Source organism: Xiphophorus hellerii, chromosome 17 (assembly GCF_003331165.1).
Source record: "Xiphophorus hellerii strain 12219 chromosome 17, Xiphophorus_hellerii-4.1, whole genome shotgun sequence".
Taxonomy (NCBI): Eukaryota; Metazoa; Chordata; class Actinopteri; order Cyprinodontiformes; family Poeciliidae; genus Xiphophorus; species Xiphophorus hellerii.
The window spans coordinates 10,635,712-10,657,446 of NC_045688.1; the positions used below are offsets into that span (position 1 = coordinate 10,635,712).

The following is a 21,735-nucleotide window of genomic DNA, read 5'->3' on the forward strand; positions in this document are numbered from 1 at the left end:
AACATTTTAAAAAGACTTAAATAAATGAGCAATGATTAGCCTGGAGGGGGCACAAATAAAGCCTGCGCTCTACTTGTGCCCCCTCCACTGTGTGTCAAAGCAACCCTTACCGTTTAAGAAACTAGCATTCATTACCACAGCAACAGTCCTAATATTCTCCTTACGCTTAACGTAACTTCTAACTTGGGGTGCATTTTTAACCAAAGATTTAAAAAAAGTTTTTTGCTCACTTACAAAACATAGACAGCAGTACATTTGATTTAAATAATAATTCTATGCCGGTGGCTCTAGCTGCTCACTTTGCTTCTGCTTTAGGCCGGCTTTGCATCAAAGTGCTACTACTACCAAACATACAACTAACTGCTGGCTGTGATAAAGTTCCCTTTACCTTCATCACACATGAGCTTCCAGCCCCTTGTTTGCTCTGCTGTTGGTCAATAACTCCAATTAGAAAAGTTTTGATTAAAATCCACTGCTGAGTGGGCTCTATTAGGGGATTCATCAGCAGACCCTCTCACCCACGCACAAACCAATTACTTATACACTCACTTCCTGACGGCTCATCGATCTGGTATGTCCTGTCCAGAACACATGGTGTCATTACAATTTCTGTAATATCTCTCTGGACTTGTCGCTCAGATAGGAGGACCAGAAAGACAGCGGGACAAAAATATGAAAGTTATGCAACAGCTGAACAGTTAAACTAGACAACACAACCACGAGCTGGTGCTGAAAGCCAACATTGTGTCTGTTATGTTTTAACGCAGTGCGAATCTCAGCCGCATACCTCATTGAGCCGCAGCTCATCGCCTGTCGGAGTCCCGGTGCTCCGGAGCCTCTTCTGAGTAAAATTCACCGCTTCCTGTGGCGTGTAGAGCAGGTTGAGATCCCGGGTTCAATCCGTGCCTTTCCGCTCCTGCAGGAGTTAACGGTGCGCAGCCTCCTCCTCCTCGTCCTCCTCCTCTGTGAAGCCGTGTGGATGTAAACACCACTCGGTCCGTCCCGTCGTCGGACATCCGACACGAAGGCTGTCCGATGCAGCATCCGCCGCTCTGCCCATCGGTGACGGGGACGCGAGTGGAGAATTAGATCGGAACATAACCGCACCGCAAGGCATGATGGACGGTGTGCGAGAGAAAACCGCCGCTGTCGTTATCGACCGGTGTGAGACAGAGAATGAAAACATATCAGAAGATGTGTTCAAGCTGCCTCGATCTCTTAACGTGGTCCAATACTCAATGAACAGGAAGAATGCCAGTGTTTAGACGGCTTTGTAAAGGACGTACGAACTCTTCCTGTGAATAGCAAAGTTCTGGTGACTGGCAGAGTAAGGACATGTTGCATACACGTATGCTACCTGTGCGTGTTAGCTTACAGGTAAGCTAACACGCACAGGTTAGCACGAGCTGGTGCTGACCTGCTCGTGCTAACGAGCAGGTCAGCAGGTAGTCACGGACTACCTCACAGGTAGTCCGTGAGGTAGCTAATTAGCTTAGCTACATCAGCTAAGCTAATTTTGCTAGCTCGGCAGTAAGTACGACAATAAATATCACCATTTATCTTAGTATTACACAGAGGTGGGTAGAGTACTCAAGAATTGTAATAATAATAATAGCTGTAATGTATTTCTGTTGTTAATAAATTAGGTAGGAACAGGCGAGAGCTCCGCTTATAGCTTGTTTATTGTCGTCATAGCAACTCCTTAGCAGCTGCCTAGTTACAAAATTGACGGAAGTGCGACGTCACATGACAACCATAGCAGCGTCTGCATTCTTAGAAAGCCGAGTTTGTTTAAAAAAAAAATAATAATAATTGTAGGCGAATCACGTCACAGCGCTGCATGTATTCCTGTGCTGACGCATCATATTTTGTGATGTCACGCCTCGCCCTGTTACGTAACAGGTGGACGGGTTTATAAGACTCCTTTAGCTAAAATTCTCCCTCATTCGAAGTCGGTTCTAGTGGTAGCAGATTCAAGTGTACGCAAGCAAGATGGGTTTTTCAATTGTACTTAGAAATGCGCTCCAGGTCATAGTGGACGACTCTGTGATTCCTGCCATCGATGAGTTCATCCACTGTATTCCAGAAGGAAAGTGGGAAGATCTGGCATCTGGATGTCCAGATGAAAGCATCAGAGAACGGATAGCAGATCTGTTGCACTACATGACACACGTCTGTTCAGATGTGGTTTTGGACATCAAGAACTTCCAATACAACTACAAAGATTTGAAAGCCATAATGGGCAACATCATTTCTCAGGCTTTTGCTCGAGTCCTGGGCATAGAAGAGGACTTCCAGACAGAGAGTACGGAGATGTTTAACATCCTTTTCTTAAAACATGTAATCTCAGCGGCCACATCTCCTTTGGACAAAGAAGACCCCACACAGTGGCTGCAGGTGAGAGTAAGATTCAATTCTTTGATGCAACACGTCACCATCTTGATCCAGGAACTTCTAGAAATGAGGAGAAAATTCGAAGAGCTGAGAAAGTCAAAACTTTCCTCAAAGAAATTCTCAGGCATTCCAGAGGATGGAGTGTCTGAGGAAGACAGGAAAGACGCAGTTCGGCTTTTCGTGAAGCTCTTAATGTCTAGAAGCATCAAGAAGGCAAAGATATCTTGCTTTCCTGATAACCTGGAAGCCACAGAAGAACGAATTGTGGGGAAAATCTGGACGAAAGTTGAGACACAGGAATTTCAAATTAAACAGAAATGCATTCCTAGTCTGTGCCACCAGGTTTTCAAGAACATCACTGAAACCATAGGTTGCTCCGCTGGAAGGACACTGGCTTTCATCGAACATAATTTAGTCGACAACGTTGTTGTGTCATGTTTTGAAGATGAACTGAAGAAGCACCAGAAAAAGAAACACAATTCTTTCAGAAGATTCTTTTCTCGTGCCATGAAAACATTGACACACAATTTTACTAAATAAGAGACCTGGAGAAGAACACCAAGAGGAGGTTGTTCCTCTGAAGATAGCAGTGAGAGTACAAATGATTACACATTTCAAGGCTCCAATGCTAAGAAGTTAGAGGTAAAATTTGGTACATCTTTGACATAAATGTATTTCCACCTGGAAAGACTCGCACAGAGTGAAAGTAAGTTTACGAAGGAGGAGCATGACGAGGTGATTGGCTGGACAGGTGAGATGAAGAGTCTTCCAGTTTGAATTTATGCTAAGGCTTCATTTTGACCAGCAGAGAGAAAGTGGCTATTAGAAAGTTTATTTGACAGATAATCTTTGGTGCTCGGACCCTGGCAGAAGACGTGTCTCTGGTAACCTCCGTCAGAGAGGATGACGTGCCGCGGAGAAGGATTAGAGACGTCTTTCCCCCAAAAAATCAAATGAAAGAGGGGACCGGGACCGAGCTAAGGTCGGAAGAAATAAAGAATGCTTGAGAAGATGACCAGACAAAAAGACAAGCGTACCTGCAGAGAAGAATAGGTAGAGACTGCTTGAGAATCGAAAGGGAAGAAATGGGCTGGATGAGCCTGCAAAGGTGAAGGAAAGGACGGTAAGTGGGTGCCTGCAGAATAATAAATAGTACGTGAAAAGCTGAGATGACAATAATGGCAAAGGGACAATGATGCCATCGAGGGCATAAGGAGGGTGCATGTAGAGATGTCAGTAGGGCAATGTTTCTCGATTCCAGTCCTCAGGCCCCTCTGCCCTGCATGGTTTAGGTGTTTCCCTTCTGCCACACACATGGATTTCATCTGTGGGCGATTAACAGACTTCTGCAGTAGTTGATGGCTGCAGAAGAGGTAATGAAATCATTTGGATCAGCTGTTCTGGAACAGAGGCAGATCTGGAACATGCAGAGCGGTGGAGGGGCCTGGGGACTGGAATTGAGAAGCACTGCAGTAGGGGAAGATAAGGATGCCTGATAAGCCATTGAGAGGGACTGCAAAGGCATTGGGAGCCTGGCAGGGTTTGGTAGAGATGAAGCTTCATCTCCCCATCACTGAGATTCTCCTGATCAGAGCAGAGAAAGAGGAGAAAGTGGATCAGAGCAGCAGGAGCTTTCTCAAGCATAGATAAAAAAGAAGAAGAAGAATAACAAAGAAGGAAGGCCAGGGATCCCTATGAAGAGGGATCATGATCTTATGCCAGATCGTGATTCCATGATGAGGTTGTGTGGAAATCGCCGGGCTTTATGAAGGAATGATGAGCCTGATGATCGGAGGAGATGAGGATGATGAAGAGTCTTCCAGTTTGAATTTATGCTAAGGCTTCATTCAACTGTGTGAAAAAGATCAATTTAGTTCGTTTGAAGCAACTGAAATTAATTTTTTTTAAATCCAAAGCTGTTTTTTTACTTGTCATTGTGAAGCTGTGTGAAGTATTCATTTTAAGATACAAAGTTACATTTTTTCTCTTAAGTTGTGATTTTGAGCTCCTTCCTTATTTTCTTCCTTCACCTGCAAATAATTTAAGTTTTTTTTATGACAGTTGTTTGATTTGAAACAGTTTTTTTTTATGCATCTATTGCAGAAGATAAAAGAACAAACAAAAAGCAATAGTGCATCAGCATACTTAATAACTTAACTTAGGTTATTAAGTTAAGGAGTTAGTAACTTATTAGCTTAATAAGTTATTAACTTACTAAGCTAATAAGTTATTTATAACTTATTAACCAGTTATTAAATTAAGCTAATAAGTTAATATTAGGTTATTAACTTATTAAGTCAATAATAAATTAAACACTATTGTGTTGTTATTATTAGTAATAGGTCATTATTAAGTTAATATTAACTTATTAAGTTGATAGTTACTTAAGTTATTGAGTTATTAGTAATAACTTAATATTAAGGTAATATTAACTTGATATTATTAACTTGATATTATTAATGAAGTTACATATACTGTTAAATATGAATAATATATACATTATATATTATTTTTATTATTAATAATATAATAATAATAATATGATGTGTATATTATTAATATTTAATTAAGTTACATATACTATTAAATATTAATATATACATTATATATTATCCATCCATCCATTTTCTGTACATCCTTGTCCCTAGTGGGGTCAGGAGGAGCTGGTGCTGATCTCCAGCTAACGTTCCCTCTGTGTTTCTCTGCGACAGACTGGCGACCTGTCCAGGGTGTAGCCCGCCTCTCGCCCGGAACGTTAGCTGGAGATGATCTATTATTATATTATTATTAATATATATTGATACTACTAATAGTTACTTAATAACTTATCATCACTGTTAATTCCATGGGTTGAGTGACTCGTGGAGTTGTGGACAAGAGTTGGTGACTCTTGTAGCTAATAACTCTGTCTGCAAGTGTAGCTAGAGTTGTTTGTGTTTCTTGTAGTGTTTCTTTATACATTTATAAAAAAGCACTTTGAATTACTCTGCCAAATTACCTTAGTAATTATTTGCAGTCATATTCAACAAATTCAAATATTACTTAAATCAATGGCTGCACAGTGGTGCAGTTGGTAGCACTGTAGCCTTGGAGCAGGAAGGTCATGGGTTTGAATCCTGGGCTCTTTCTGCATGGAGTTTGCGTGGTTCTGTCCAGGTGCTCCGGCTTCCTCTCACAGTCCAAAAACATGACTGCCAGGTTAATTGGTCTCGCTAAATTGTCCTTAGGTGTGAGTGTGTTAACCGCAGGAGATAGGCACCAGTGATCCCACGAGGGACAAGTCAGTCGCATGTCAGTCACTGCTCTCCCTATGCATTGCTATTTCAGGCCCCAATTATTGTTTAATATATGATGGTTCAAAAGCAGCTCTAAGCAGGCGGGTTTTTAGTCTAGACTTAAAGGAACTTAAGTGTGTAAATTATTGTTAGAGATAAACATGAGGAAATGTTGCTCTCAAAGAAATGTTTTACAGAGGGAGAAAGTTATAAAAATATGTCATCATGTGTTTGTTACTTATCGGATTATGTGATCAGCAAATCAAATAAGGAAAACAAACTAATTAGTAAGCAAAAAGAAAGCGCTTCAAGTACATCTTCTCAAAATGAAGAGAAAATGACTGGAAAAGCGCTATATAAGTTCAGTCCATTTACCATTTACAAGACACCTGTAAAGGTGCAAATACATCATCCAATCAGGTTTTATATACATAAATACAAACTTCTACCTCTTCTCTGTCCTCATTAAAGATAGAAAACATAGTATCACTAACTTATGCTTGTGGATGCATTTCAGAAAGTACATGTTTGATCTTACAACAGAACTTCAAATATATATTTATATGAATGCAACAAAAGAAATTGACCAGTTTCTTTTTGTAATGTTAGTTGCGTCTGTGTAGAAGCTTTTTAAATTTTTTTTTTTGGGAGACTATATAGTTTAAATATTAAGAGCTTACGACTAACAGGCTGACTTTACAGAACAATCCAGCAGATTTAATGCATTAATCATATTTGTTATTTGAGTCTCATGTAACATTAAAAATAATCATGTTACAAACAAAACACTTTGACAGTATTTACATATTCTCTCCATAAAGTCAACTCTTTTTTTTCCTAATGACAAAGCTTCTGCCCATCAAATACAATAATTTTGATGAATCCCAAATGGGACTTGATTTCTAAATAAAATATTTCCCATTTACAATAAACCTATTCATCCTACATTCACATCCAGAATTATGATGGATCTCTGGGTCTGTCAGATTAAGTCTCTTCTAGCCCTGCCTGTCGGATGAATAGTCATGTTTCGTTGGGCTTTGCGGTTGCGTCGTACCTGCTCCGTTTTTGAATAATGGACTGAACAGTCCTTCATGAGATGTTCAAAACCTCAGATTACATTTTATAATCCAACTCTGCTTCATAACTTCCTCTCTGACCTGTCCGCTGCGTATCTTAGTCTTCATGTTGCTGCTTGTTCACTATTAGAAAATAGAAACGCAAAATGACGGATTGCGGCAAAATTAACGACTTCATGCAGTTGGCTGTTTTGTTTTATGGTCGGGATTAAATTGTCTACATTCACTGCATATTTCTATGAAAAATGAATCCATTTGTCTTGAGAAGACATTTATGAATCAGCAGCACTATAAATATACCGAGTTGAACTGAATCCATTATTTCAAAGTGGCTTATAAACTGACGCAGCATAACTTAGTCAACCTGGTTGTCAATAGTGGTAATCTTACCATTTTAATGATTTAATTTGGACGTCGGACCTATTCAGTGTAAGCAAACATTATGCCAGCCAATTTAAAAGTAATCATCTTGAGTTTTGCTTAAAGAAAGTGCAGTTTTTCTGTATTTTTTATTCGTTTTTTTTTACTAGAAGATCTCCCATTTGTGCTCACTTAAAATTCCAGTCAGCTCTGGCGTCTTCATGTCTCGCAGCATTAATCACGACAGCTGCCTGTTCTGCTGATCGGACAGAATCAGGCAACCTTCAGCTTTTAGTCCACTGTAATTTCACCTTTCCTGCTTTTTCAACAAGTTTATTCGCTACCTGCTGTATTTACGACAGTCAATCTATTTAGTCTGCTGTCCAGAAGAACAAATTGATCCGTTTCCCAGTAGACATCATTAGGTTTTCATAAATAATAATAAAACAGTAATACTGTTATTTTTCTGAGTCGCTCCAACATACAATTTTCATTCATTATTTCAAAACTGTTGTTTTTACTCTGCAGTCGACATACGAGTCAACCTTTCCTTTTCAGGAGGTCATTTAAAAAAAATGTCTCGGACTAAAGGACAATTTGTGAGGTATCTGAAAACAACAGATAAAGCTACATGGAAATTTAAACAACTGTCACACAGTTGTCACAGCAAGTCTAAACAAAAGTATTTCGCGTGTCTAGAAGCAAAAAAAATTAACTGCATTTTCTGGAATGCATTAAGAATGCCAATTTTTCACTGACTAGCGATTTAATTGGATTCAGAAACAATCTTTAATTCAGTTTTTCTATTCAAACAGCTTACAGATTCTGTTTAAGTTTTGTGACAGATGAGAGGAAAAAAAACAGCGCGAGGAAACAGAAAATGTATTTAAAACAGTTCTATGCTGCATCAAATTCCATCAATCTATGATTACACTAAAATAAGTTTGTACATACAAATCTGTAGCTTAGTATTCATGTTAGCTTAGCTGTCAGGCTTTTTCTTAAATATAAAAAAGTCAAAGAATTATTTAAAAAATAACCCACCATAGTAATTTATCACCTGAAGGATTCAGGAGCTATGAAGTATTTGAGTTATTCAGAAAACGGGTTGGACAGGTCTGCTGTTGGAGCCACTGCAAGTATTCAGTGTGTTCATGTACACACTGAATACTGTGTATACTGAATACTCCGATAGCTTAGAAAAATATTTATCCTGTCAGAAGTGTGGGGCAAGTTGAAATGGCAAGTATTTTATTAATAATTGTGTAGTGTTCAGATTAGAATCAACCAGTCTTTTACTTCTGGGAACTAAATTGTGTCCAATACAGCAAAAAAATTCAGCATTAAGTAGTTAAGTTTTGTCTTCCAGTTTGCAGACTTTGTTGTTGTCGCAATGATTGAGGCTAAAAACAAATCAGTAAAACCAATGTGTGACCGCCGCCCAGTGTTTCCATTCAGCAACAAATATACCAGTTGCACCTGTGCTGCAGATATTTGGTCTTTAATAGGTTCAGTGTGCAGGTTGGCTGAAATGCCTCAATAGGGGAGTCAACAATAGAAGATATCTTAGTAAAACAACAGTTAGATTTGAGGGAGTTCAAGTCATCTGCTGCTGCGACAGACTGGCGACCTGTCCAGGGTGTACCCCGCCTCTCGCCCGGAACGTAGCTGGAGATAGGCACCAGCAACCCTCCCGACCCCATTAGGGACAAAGGGTGAACAGAAAATGGATGGATGGATGGAAGTCATCTGCTGTTTTTTTTTTTTATCTCTGAGGCAGAGACGCTTTCTACCTTTTAAGCACAGATTGCAATTGAAATTTTTGATAAAACTAATGGTACTGCTTGGCTCTAAATTGGTGTTTATGTAATTTCTGCCATCCTGTCTCTTTAAAGTCATTCCTCATTTACATCGGAAAGCAATGATGGTTGGTCAGATTTTCATCATTAGCAGGATAAAAGCAGTACTCCTCATTAGGTCTCAAACTCCCATTAAAGTCCACGCAATCACCTTTTTCCAACTTTGTACGAATAAGGGCGGAACTTCAGACATTCTCAGAAAAGTACGACATTTAGTTTTTTTCCCCCCTCCTTGCTTTAAAAATGTGCACATTATTTCGAGCAGTTTGACCTGATTGCCGACATCCCCAACAACAAAGACCTCACTGTAACGTAAAAACCATCTGCCTTTCTCCCGGTTTCCACTGAAGATCTGTGAATGAATCCTTTCTGTACGTCTGAAGCATGCTTAGCCAGATTACGTGACGGTCGGCACCAGCATGTTCCACTTTAGGACCCCAGTGGCAAACAAATCTATTCTCATGTTTCTCCACACCTGCTGTCACTGGCTATTCTGGTGTTTTGGATGTATTTTATTTCTGCAGTGGTCTAAAAATATTCTCCTGGCTTCTTCGAGGAAAGTCCGACCGGTGAAGGGACGGAACTGGCGTGACATTTCTCTGACTAATCCCATAATGCCTTTTCTATTAAAAGTTACAAGATGAAGCTTTTCTTGTGAAACAAGAAATTGGTCCAATTCTCACAGACAAGGATGTGGGAAAACAAGTAAGCTATTGATAAGGGGATTTGGCTTCTACATAGTCTTATCCTTCGTCCGCCAAGACAGCAGTCTTTAATTCATGGCCTTTATCGTCATAGTGGTTCTCAAAATGGGCGAAATTGGTACTTGTAACCCAAAAAGGAAGAAAACAGGTTATTAGTTTATAAAAACCTGGGGTTTTGTGTGGAGAAAGCATGTAAAACACCTTTTCATTAATGAATGTGCCTCTGATTCTGTTGACGAAGCACCGCTGCCCTCTGGTGGACACAACAGAAAAATTATATTCCTCGATTGAAAATGTGTTGAAGATTTTAAAAGGAGGCAAATTTCATTTAAAGAAAGGCTACTTAATATATTTATATTCCTATGATACTTTATGTTCAGTTGACAAAACCATTTGTTCTTTTTTGCAAAACATCCAGATTCCTCTAAGCTCACCCCATTTCCTTTTTTAAAAACTGGAATTAAACGGAGATTACCATGTAAGAACATTGATCATTTCTGCATTTCTGCAGAAATACATTTCTGCTATATATTTATAGCATATAAATACATTTATATGCTATAAATATAGTTTGATCGCAATCCAGCTAAAACATCCAATGACAATTTTCAGTTTACCGGTTCTCTCCTTCCCAGGTTCGAAGAATGGGAAGGACTAATATTTATAACCTAGGCAAAAAGAAAGTCCAAGCTTGTGCTGAAAAGTAATTAGCTTCTTACCATTTAGCAGATGTTCTAAATAAAATTGTTTTTTTTAAATCTCCTCCGTAAAATAAATGGTTTTAATAGTTCTTTACTGGAGCTTCAAATGGGATGTGATTTCAACACAAACTAGCAGAAAAAGACTCAAATTGCATTCAGTCATTGCTACAGAAGCAATAAGTAACATTATCTTGTGGCTCTATGTATAAATAAAAGGACTAAGACAAAATTGGTGTTATTGTGTAAGCTTGATTTAAAAGATCTAATCACCATCTCCTCTAAATTGAAAGTGTTCATACCAAGTTGATATTTGTTAAATGAAGTGAATCTCTGTGGGGCCTCGGCTGTTTAAATAAAAACACATCCGAGTTGGGGCAGAGAAGAGAAGCTCCGTTTTCCATTTCTGTCTCAGTTAAATTGTGCTTGGATGGCAGTCTGTCCCATGTCTTGACCTTAAAAACCTTTTATTAACAGAGAGGTGATGCTGGCTGGCGCCTTGCCTCTCGACTCCTCCCCTATTTCAGATTTACCGCAGTGCAGTTCCCCCTGCCAAGAGGGATGCTGTCAAGTCACTCATCTGACCAGAGAACTTCAAGTGCGGTTGGGCTTAATTTTGGCTAGCTATAATGGTTAGCCAACCTTACGAAGCTACATCTAAATATTTTGATTTGTTTTGAGTCGTTTTCCTAAATGCTCTTTAGTAAGTTTACAAAATTTCCAAAGCCATTCAAATGTATTCAAAAATGTTTATTTTCACAAAAAAAGATTTCTTGCTACAATTAAAAGTACATTTTTGAATACTTTACACTTCATGTATTCGATAATTACATCTCTTCCCATCTACAGAATTTTTTCTATTGTAGATAATTTGTTGATTTAATTTGTTTTACTGCTATTCTTCGCAGCATTGTCACAGAAAGTGCTTAGTAATTAATATCATTAGGTGTTGAGCTGCCTTTATACAATATAAAAAAAAAAACAGACTTTTTTTTAAAAAGCTGGCATTATCTTTGCCACAAAGAATTCAAGTCTGCTAAATTTCTTCAATCCATAAGGGACTGGACAGTGGCTAGGAATACTTACTTCATTGTGGTTGCCTAAAAAGTGCTTTGATATCATCTCTGTCTCCTACTTAAAAAGGCATAAATAATTTGAACATTTCATCCCATATTTCTTTGTGCACTACAATAAAAAGTAATAAAAAAAAATAACTCCTAATGGAAAAAAAATGGTGTTTTGTATATTTTATTGCCGACTATGGAATCAGATTTCCTGATGTTGAGCTCCATTGCAGGACTTCAGAGCCTTTTGTAGCATTTGCTGAGGAGAATTTTGGGGGCATTTTGGTTTTATCCTGTTGAGAAACAAAAAACAAAACAAAAAAAGAAAGGAGGACTTATTATGCAGTCTGCATCTGAAAAAGTCTACATGGTTTTTGGAAATGTAAATTGAATTCATTTTTGTACCTCATTCTGAACACAATACGCCTTAAAGTTGTTAATTTTTTTCTCTAAATAAAATTCCACATGTATGAGAATTTACCGTTTTTATCTTTGTGTTGAAAGTTGAAATTTTGCCTTAGTGTGAGGTTCAAAATGCATCTCTGCCTACAGTCATCTACGCAACTAGTCTCTGTTGCATACAAGTCCTCCTTCAACATGATGCTGTTGAAGGAGCATCATGTTGAAGGTGATGAGCGATGCACATGTTCTACAGACAAGTAGAACATGTGCATCTGGGCACCCAGAGAAACATGTACACCCAGTTTCTCTGGGTGTGTTCATACAGAAATCTAACAATCTCTTGTGTACATTATTGCTCCACCGTTAAAAGGCACCTAGTTCTAATTCATAAAAACGAGCTTCCCCCCCCATTTCCTTCAGATTGTGCTTTGACATAATCCAGTCTTTGAGGTCTTGCTTGCAACAGCTCCTCTGATCTTATTGCTTGGCTCCTTCTATGAAATTCACATCAAATATAAGCCTCCTCCAGTCCAAGTTATATATCCAGGCAATTAAATTTACCACAAGTGGACTGCAATCAAGTAGCAGGAACACTTAAAGGTCAAAATATGTACTTTAGCTCCATTTTAAGGGTCACGAAAGGGCATGTACATGTTTTGTTGTTGATTGATCAGCTTTTACACCCAGTCTTGACTCAAGTTAAAACTATAACTAAGAGGTCGGGGAGGTGATGGGTTCACTGGGTTCACAAACAGCAGCCAAGACAAGTTAAACATTATTCAGGCTCTTTTGGTTCGACTCATCAGGAAGAACAGGACGAATCATCATGGTGCAAATTAAGAACTAAATGGAGAAATCTACAGATAGCCGTGACAGAGTGATGTGTGGATGGACTCACTTCTTTTAGATGTTTGTGAAGACTTCAACGGGGCAACGTGTCCCTCAGCTCCTCCACCGCCTGTTCAGCTTTACTGGATTCATAATGAAAAGATGGGAGGGAAAAAGTGAAGAGGGTCACATATAGCCATTAAGAAGATAAAACGTGATTCTTTTTCACTTGAGCTAGATGTTGGATATTCCACTAACCCTGTATATTTCTTCTGTAACATATCATTCACATCCGTTTGGCGGCTAAGATACGAGGCCGCCTCCACGCTGCTCTTGCTCAAGTTTACGAGGATCCCACACAGAATCGGCATCAGCTCAGCAGATTCTTCTGCACTGATGTCCAAATGGTGTAAAATGGTTTTTGTGTCTTTGGCCGACAACAAATTATCAACTGCAAAAGTAAAAAAAGATAAAATAAAATCTCAATAATGTGTCACTTTTAGCATGAAATTACAGTAAAAAAAATTTCAAACCCCTTAGAATTCATTGAACATCTTTTTCATGTTACAAAAAATTATTTTATTTAGGTTCTATGACAGATTAGCAGAAAGGATCACAGAGCGAAGCATGCAAAACACTTTTCCGATTTTTGTTTCTGCAAAAATCTGTAAAACAGTTTCACCCCTCTCCCCTTTTTCACAATCATGCAGTTCTCTGTTGCATAAAAATCCAATACAACACAAATGACTCTGAAGGTGTAATGAGTTTTCTTGCTTTTTAAGTCAAAGGGTTTCAAAATAAATGTTCTGGAACAGTAAAGTTCAAAAGTGAGAGTGTGGAGTTACAGATGGAGCCGTGAAGGTCTGGAAAGCGGGAGAGGTTCCTGATCAGAAGCAAGGCTGGTTTCTTCAACGTAACGTTGTTTTCTAAGAGCGTCTTAATTTTCCCAGGTCCATTTTGCTCCTCGATAATTCTGGCGACGTACTCAGAGATCTGTCAGGTCACAGAAAAAGTATTTTTAAAATATCTCCATCTACTGGTCAAACATAAAGCAGCAACAAAGTTTCCTAATTAGCTAAAAAGGTAAAAAGCACGAAAACAGAACAAATGTTATTTTTTTCATTTAAATACTTGTTAGATTTATTATTTAAAGAAATATTACTAAAAAGTGATAAAACTGTGCAATGAAGCGTCATTTTTCCTATCAGAAATTGCATTTAAAGAAGTTATACAAAGTGTCAGAGGTTAAACTTTTGTCTCTTTTTACCTCTCCCTTTCCCACCGTGAGGTTCTGCAGCGCCCCCATGGCAGCCTCCAGCGTCATTTTGTCTTTGTTGCAGGCCAACAGCGACAGATACGCCCGGACAAGCTGACCGCTCCACAGCCACTGAGCTCCATGTGGGTCGTCGTTACTCTGCAGGAGGCGTCCTTTCTCTGCTTCCTCCGTGTCCCTTGGGTCCTGGGAGGAAATAATTTAGAGGTGCAGAGGTCAGGCAGGCGACGGGCGTTCACTGGGGTCACCAACAGCAGCTAAATCAAGTTCAACATTATTTAGGCTCTTTCTTGTTAATTTGGTTTGATCCACCAGGAGATGTTACCAAATATTTACCAGTGCGACTTTAATCATGCAGTCATGCATTTCAATGCGTTTCCGCCTTCACTGCATTCCACGATCATTACAAACTTTCTAAACATTTGCTTAAAAATTATATTTCTAGAGAAAATAAGAACCAAACGGCTTTCTTTTCCTCTCGCACAAAACATTTAAGAAATTCATTTAAAAGATAATGCATGAAGTTTATTCTCGTAATGACTTTATGCAAAATAAATTCAATAGAAATACCAGTTTATTGTGCGTTTTCTGGTTATATTGAACTTTGTAGCCCATGTGTAAAAATGCAAGCCACACTTTGCTTTGCTTCTATTTGTAAAAAATAATTGAAATTTTGCCTCTATCTTACATTGTACAATAATGCACGGAGTTCTGTTGGTCAACAAAAATGGCTTTTTAAATCATGAATTGATTACCTTTCCGAGGTTGGCACGACGATAAGGAAAACAGCTGCAAGTTGTCTCTTTGGGAGTCGCATTTTGTTGAGTCTCTTCCTTATTTTTGGTGGTCTGAGGGATGCAGTCTTCCTCAGCTTCATAGGTCAAGTTTTGAAGGATGCAGACACAGTTTTTTGTGCACTTCAAAAAGAGAGAGTGACGCGATATGAATATCTAAAAAAAATAATAATAATAAACTTGAACAAAAACTCTGTCAAGCAGGAATCTGAATGAACCCAAACCTCTAAAGTATTAACCCGTATTGTGGACTGGGCCCCAACTGTGGGCTCATTGGGGATTGCAAAACTATTTTACAAACTATTTTAGTACAAATATTTCGCTGCAATTATTGCTGCATACCTCTTACAAAACTCAAACAGGTTTTCTTACAGGGCTGATCTAGCTTCCCGACAACAATAACCAACTTTGTCCCTCAAGAAAAAACATCCCATTGGCATCAGGCTGCCATGGTGCATTCGGGGCGATGTGAAGTGTTAGTATAAAGCGTTCCGTGTCTCCGACATGACCTTTGAAAAACTGCCAACATAATATATGATTTAGGTGAATCAGAGAAAGAGAATTTATTTCACGAAATAAAGAAGTCATCTTCCCCCGCCTCTACTTTGTCTTCACAGTTAAGCTTTATGTTGCATTTTGTTCTGATCTCATGTTTTTGATCCACACATTGATATTTGTACTTAGGTAATAATAAAAAAAGACACTCAGGAGGTATGAATACCGATGCAAACAAGCATGTTTGTTTTTCTTCTCACCTCGTCATCAGGTGTGCGTTGGGTTGCAGTCTCTGTAGTATAGAAAACCAGCGAGTCAATGAGATTTTCACAGCGCCTCATATTCCTCCTGTGGTTGCAGTCAGAGCTCAGATTCCTGCAGGAACACAAACAGATCATCGTCATGAGGCGACTAGTTATCAGCATTTAGGTGCCTGTAAGGGCGAAGTTATTTCACAATTACCCGCTGCTTTTTCAATCTGGAAAACAGAATCTCTGTGCAGTCACAAAACAGTGGATGTTTTTTTTTTTTTGTAAACAAAAAGGTCTGAGAACGAGGTAAGCAGATCTTGATGGTAGGATTTCCATGAGGACAGAATCATTTCAGCTCAGCTGAGTGGCGCAGCGAGAGAGCTTCCTGAATAATTCAGTCTGTCGCTCTTTTCTTCGAGCTGCAGTCGTGCGCAACATGCGCCTGACACCCCCTGCTTCGCAAACCCTCCTAAGCCATAGATCGAACAAATACAACGAGCACGAGTCATAATCTTTACAGGAAACCTCACAAGAAATGTGACATGGTACTGAACATTTCTTTGGAATTCAGATCTGTATTTCCTGCTCCATTCTCAGCAGGAAGGGTGCTACCAAGGAACCATGTTGACCTGTTTGGCATGCCCAGGTAAACAGCATTCTTACGCTTTTCAGGTAAAAGGCTCACATTTCCAGATCCAGCTTCCTAGAGTTTGCTTTCCTGTATGGTCATTTGAAAACTAAAGTTCCCTATGAATTTATGACATGCCTTTCTGCAGCAGATAACTTTAAATATGGAGGCTGAGTGGATAGATGACAAGGGAGCGCAAGGAAGAAAAGAACAGGATAAGTGAAGAAATGAAGGATGGAAATTTGGAAGCAGGAACGTTTTTCCTTGCTCATTTTCTTTTCACAGACCTGGAAAATACCAAAACCAACTTCCAGACTTTCCGCGACTGTGCAGGATTCCTCTCTAGTAGCAAATAAAAAACAGAAAAAACTGGTTGAATTTCCTACCGTAGGCAGGCTGTAGCGCAGAGGAAAGCGTTGGGATCGGCGATCAAATCACGTTTGGATTCTGCCTCTCCATTTATGTGAGAGAATGGCACCAAAATCACCTTGGTGAGGAGACGAGGGAAATTTTCATCAAAACGCTTCTTGATCGTATCATCTGAAGACAGATTCCACAAGAGACCTGTAGGCGAGGGACATGTGATGATAAACTATTCCTGGTGGGGAGAAAAGTAAATATCTAAAAACCTGACCTGCAAGCTGGCATACGGTCTCCTTATCATGCGTCTCGTTCAGTAACTTCAGGATGACGGTAAGGCCATCTTCGTCCGTCACGTCCTTCTTGTTGTCTCCGTTCTTGTAGACGACATTACGCAAGGCCCCTGCTGCGGCCCGCTGCACCTCTTCATTGTCGATTTTGAGCAGCAGTACAAGCTTTCTAGCCCCGTTCTCCCTCTGAACCTGAAACCAAGAGAACTTGATGAGCCGGCAAATGTCGACATCAAGAGACTCCGCCTCCTCAAAGCTGCTAAAGCTTCGCCAGGCAGATAATGGAGAAAATGTTCCCGGATTATTTATTCTGAGTAAATGTACCTCCACTCTGGCTTCGTCTTTTCTCCAACATTGGTTCTGAATGTATGCGGCGGCACAGATCAGCTCTTCCTCGTTCATATTGTCCAGAAGATTTACGGCCCTTTTAATTGTCATCTCTGGAGGCTTTGGAGCTGACTGCCTAGGCGAGAGGTCACAAATTGTTCCTCCTATTTTATGGGATGGCTACAGAAAAGACATACATAAAATGTTTGGAGCAAAAGTAAATCTTACAGTGCTTGATTCTTCATTGTCCTTACAGCCTGCCTGTTGGTGAACCTCTCTGCGCTGCCCGATTCCCGTCTCTGGGATATTGGAGCCAGTTGGACAAAACCTCTGTCCATGTGGGTGGTTCCGAGCCGCCCAGATGTCCTTCGCTGTACCGTTTGTCTATCATGTTTTACAAAACCGTGTTTCTGATTCTGGCCATTTCTAAAGCTGTACTGTCCCGCCATGGATGCAGACAGATTCTTTGCTCTCACTGACTGATGAGTGAGCGAGTTGCTTCTGGACTTCCCAGGTTGATGCGCGGACGCTCGGGTGGGTGTGCTGCGGGACGTCTCGGAGATGGCGCACTGGTACTGTGGATTCAAGCCGTCAGGCCAATCTGCCAGCGCACCTACAATCCGTAAATGTCTGCGATCACAGCCTAAGGGCGGCCTCTGGAGACGTGTACTGGGACCGGACCGGTCCGCACCAGGACATGGAGACATGGCCACCCTTTCGGACGTTTTCCGAGCTTGGATACCTTTTGAGGAGAGGCCGCCCAAATCAGATCCGTTTACCTTTAAAACAAAATGAATTACACTCTTAGTAACGTTTAAGACAGCAAAGGTTTCCAAACATTTTCCTTTTCAAGGGTTTTTAAAAAAATAACTTTTCCAGACTCAAACTTCAACAGTAGCATGTTTAAAAAAAATAAAAAAATTTCCAAATGCACAACAGTTTTGTCACATCAACGCATTTTGTTGAGATTTTGATGGAACAACACCGAATGGTGCATGATCACGAAGTGGGGAGGGGGGAAATCAAAAGGTTTAAAAAGCGTTTTTAAAATAAAAATTTGAAAAGTTGCTGAGCATTTGCATCGACTTCCCTTTGATTCTGATGCAAAAGCCAGAGAAAGCAACTTCCCCTTAGACGTCCGCCAGTGAGGCAATACAGTCTACTAGCATGAAGCTAAATGTTGGTACAGATCCAGAAATTTATGATCAGATAGAATCATGAAAACCAAGATGGAAAGACAGACGGAGCTAAATTTGTTACTACAGGCCTCTCTTGTTTTGAATATTTCTCACCTCATAAATTAATTTTGCTGTCTTTTTAACATTTGTTTTGGTCACAGTAACTGGAAACAAACAAACACGTTGGTATGCAGTTTTCGCACTAAAAATTAAGGTTTTAGTGCAAACCACTTATTGAAATTCAAGCATTTGTTTCTGTATTTTCCCATAAACAGGATGTGATTTTCAATAACAACGGTGATGAAAACAAAACCTATGCACTTGTTTCACCTCACTTAGACTGTCTGGCTGTGTATTGTACTGTGTGCAGCTAAAGATAAGAATACTCTGACTCGTGGGATTGGCTTGCAGGAAGTGAGTGTTAAAAACCCCAAGCAGCATCACAGATTTGTGTAAATTCAAATTCAGGAGTAGAACATGTAAAGCGCAGCTACAAATTCAGATGGCTCAGTCTTGTTATGAACAGGCTAAACTCAGATATGCTTTTAGCTGAAATAAGAAAGAAAGGAAATCATTTAGCGGCATTCTGATCAAATGAAGCAGTCGCAAAGGCATTTGTTTGCTTTGGTGCTTGGAGTTTTAGCCAGAGGAGTGACGGCGTGTTTTACCTTTGTGAAAAAAGCAACTCCATCCAAGCTCCTGCATGAATTTTGTAAGTTGGCTCCCCCTGAAACAAGTCCAAAAGAATCCTTTATAGAGTATTCAGTTCAACATGGTATTTACTCAATCGATGGCAACACTTCCTCCGGTCAGGGTGCTTTTCCCCGACACGAGTTCATCAACTAAGAGAACAATCCTCACTCAGAAAATCTTCTGAAGCTGCGAAACAAACATGTCAGTCGGCTTAAAGATAAAAAGAAACCTGGGATTAGACTAGAGTTTAAGTACCATTTAGTTTCAGCAGGCGGCAGAGTGAATTGTGATTCATGTTTATGATACTGAGCGGGTTTCCTTTCATGCCTCTGGTGAGTCAATTGTCGTAGTATGAAAGGATGAGGTCTAACATTCCTGCAGACATTTAGTTCCACAGAAAATGCCCAAAAGATGTTGGTTCTTTCACATTTAGTTTGTTTCCACAACTGTTGACTCTGTGTGGACTTTTAACTCGGTGACAACAAAAAGAGCTTGGCTTGAGCAGTCAAGAGAGGAACTGATGATTTCATTTATTGAGATATTTAAACCTACCTGGCTATGTGTAAACAAAAAGCGTTTGCTTTTGGTAGCTGTTAGCAGCAACAGCTACCATCAAATGGACTTAATACCTTTTATATTGCAGCCTTAATTCAGCAATACAGGAAATATGCCCAAACATCTCATTCATATATACATTAAGCTACATTGGAGGGGCTTTTTGTCCATAAAAGCACCAAATAGATCTGATATTCCTGTTGATTATTGGCGGATCAAATTCTCCAGCTAAAGTTGTTTTACGCTTTATACCAAATATTTATCGAGGGTTTGCTTTAACCATAAAAAAATCATTGAGATAATACATTTCTGCTTTTAGATCATCTAAAAACCAGCTTGGAGGATTAATAAAATGTGATTTGAGTGACGGGAATTTGGATGCAGGCTTTTATTATAAACACTAAAATTGTTTAAACTAAACTTTTGTTTTGTTTCTCCACATAAAAGTCCCGTAGAACATGCCCAATTAGTGAAAACATTTTCACTTTAATTATGTGTAAGTGGGATCAGTCTACGGAGTGAAATGTAGGCTCAACTTCCTGTGGTTTTATTGGCCTTGAGGCGGATCGACGAAACTGCAGGAACCTGTTGGACAAGGGCCCTACTGTTCAGCAGGTACTCCACTCAGGAGAAAATTATTGACCTTACTTATTTAATCTTTGTGAGCCTTCATTAGGTTACAATAGGAGGTAAAGGATGTAATTATTAGGCACACAATGACTCTAATTAACAAGAATAATAAATAAATATTTGTGCAGCTTGGATGTGAAACATTAAATGATTTGTTTGCTGAAATGTTTTCAGAGTTTAGTTTTTAGTTTAAGGAGATAGAGGTTAACTTGGTTTCATGCTTGCTTCGCAGGGCAAGCCGCTCAAAGACATTGTTTAATTCAAACAAAGAGGCCTGGTGTGTATTTCGTTTTGTTTTGTTTTTTAAATATATTACTATAAAATGTTTAGCCAAATTTTTTAATGCCGATATTACCGTTGGAGACCCCATTCTTTCGAGGTGAAAGCTGAGCCCGGTTCGGAGCCACCAGAAGGTTCTTCTCGTCAGACAAGATTCCAGTCATGTAGGATTTCGGTGTCGGTTCGGTCGGAGAAGCCAGGCTGGTGGGCTGCTGGTAGAGAAACTCTGACCGCCTCGACTTTAAATGCCTCCTTTCCATTACGAAGCCCTTCCAATGGCCCCTGTAGTCCTCACGCGGGATAATTTGCTCCTTCGCTGGGTTAACGAGCTCTGCTTTGTTGTGCCGACCTCACCTGAGTGGACCAGCCAGGTGGCGGTGCGGTGGGCGGGGCTTAACACGCACCTGACGTGTCGGGTGTCTCCACTCAAAGGGCTATAAAAACAAAAAAAATATATACTTGTAATGTATAGAATTTAACTTTGTAACTCGCATTTTTTTAATGTAATTTTTTCTCTCTTTATTTTAGTTTTTGTAATTTGTTTGTTTTTGGGGTTCTGTGCTTTGTCTTGATTTTTTTTTGGATATGCAATTTTTTCAAGATTGCTCACCCACAATTAAGGAAGAGGACCAGGGTCACTGGAAGAAAATAATAATAATAATAATTCTGACTTTAATCTAAGACTGGCCCTAATCCTCTTCTGTATGCAACAGAGGTGAAGTTCTAAATAAAGTGCAAAAAAAAAATAAACGAAAAAGAGGTTTGACCTGTGACGAAATGATGACACCCCAGATTTAGATTTCAGAGATATGAGCCCTAAGACAATAACATGACTGAATAATTTCACATCTCTATTATTTAACTACATGTGATTTAAAAGTCTGGATTGGACGAGTCAAGGTTTTTGAACCAAAGAAAACAGCGCCGCCTATCATGCACGGTGGCAGCAGCGTCATGATGGGGTTTTGTTGTAGCTGAACTACAAAAAGTGGATGGAATAACGCAGGAAGCCTGCCTCCTACTTGTTTAATCTCACCTCAACAGTTAGGCATTAAAGGATGACAACAGGGCAGCGCTCCTGAACACACATCCAACCTCAACTGAAAACTTACAGACTAAACTTAAAAGCTACAGGTCAGTACCAACTGTGAAGCATGGAGGCGGCTCCATCATGCTCAGGGTCAGACAGTATATTCAAAATGTTAAAATATGCATATATAGTGACATTATAATGAGATGCTTAGTTTGAAAATGTCTTTTTTTAAAAGTGATTTTAAGTGTTTAATATCACAACACGACTTCCAAAAACGAACAAATAC

The 21,735-nt window shown here is 39.5% G+C and overlaps 3 protein-coding genes across 10 annotated transcripts in view; 1 reads left to right on the top strand and 2 right to left on the bottom strand.

Moving 5' to 3' along the window:
- The window catches only part of rassf8b (Ras association domain family member 8b), a 25,475-nt gene extending 24,295 nt beyond the window's left edge, over positions 1 to 1,180 (bottom strand). For 2 of the 6 annotated variants that reach the window (XR_004342697.1, XM_032589718.1), the window contains exon 1: positions 788 to 1,178. The gene's annotated coding sequence lies outside the window, so the exon portion shown is untranslated. Of the gene's footprint in view, positions 1 to 549; positions 760 to 787 lie in introns of those variants that run through there. The other 4 variants (XM_032589723.1, XM_032589724.1, XM_032589719.1 and 1 more) reach the window with 3 other exon arrangements.
- Positions 1,181 to 1,488: 308 nt separating this feature from the next.
- Positions 1,489 to 21,649, top strand: LOC116737120 (uncharacterized). Its single transcript, XM_032590119.1, has 3 exons — positions 1,489 to 3,866; positions 18,255 to 18,260; positions 21,638 to 21,649. Exon 1 carries the CDS (start codon positions 1,993 to 1,995, stop codon positions 2,932 to 2,934), a length of 942 nt encoding a protein of 313 aa, XP_032446010.1. The 5' UTR covers positions 1,489 to 1,992; the 3' UTR covers positions 2,935 to 3,866; positions 18,255 to 18,260; positions 21,638 to 21,649.
- On the bottom strand, positions 11,039 to 20,824 carry LOC116737119 (plakophilin-2-like). 3 transcript variants are annotated; one of them, XM_032590116.1, is made up of 13 exons: positions 20,493 to 20,823; positions 18,928 to 18,986; positions 17,336 to 17,860; positions 17,079 to 17,261; positions 16,739 to 16,946; positions 16,491 to 16,668; positions 15,486 to 15,600; positions 14,692 to 14,853; positions 13,931 to 14,122; positions 13,509 to 13,656; positions 12,922 to 13,114; positions 12,734 to 12,806; positions 11,039 to 11,726 (listed from the first exon to the last, which is right to left on the bottom strand). In XM_032590116.1, the coding sequence occupies exons 1-12, from the start codon at positions 20,674 to 20,676 to the stop codon at positions 12,758 to 12,760; spliced, it is 2,196 nt and encodes a 731-aa protein (XP_032446007.1). In that variant the 5' UTR covers positions 20,677 to 20,823; the 3' UTR covers positions 11,039 to 11,726; positions 12,734 to 12,757. The 3 variants fall into 3 exon arrangements, with proteins under 3 accessions (XP_032446007.1, XP_032446009.1, XP_032446008.1); XM_032590118.1 differs by having other exon boundaries at positions 17,079 to 17,217; positions 17,310 to 17,860; XM_032590117.1 differs by lacking the exon at positions 11,039 to 11,726 and having other exon boundaries at positions 12,733 to 12,806; positions 20,493 to 20,824.
- Positions 21,650 to 21,735: the final 86 nt, after the last annotated feature.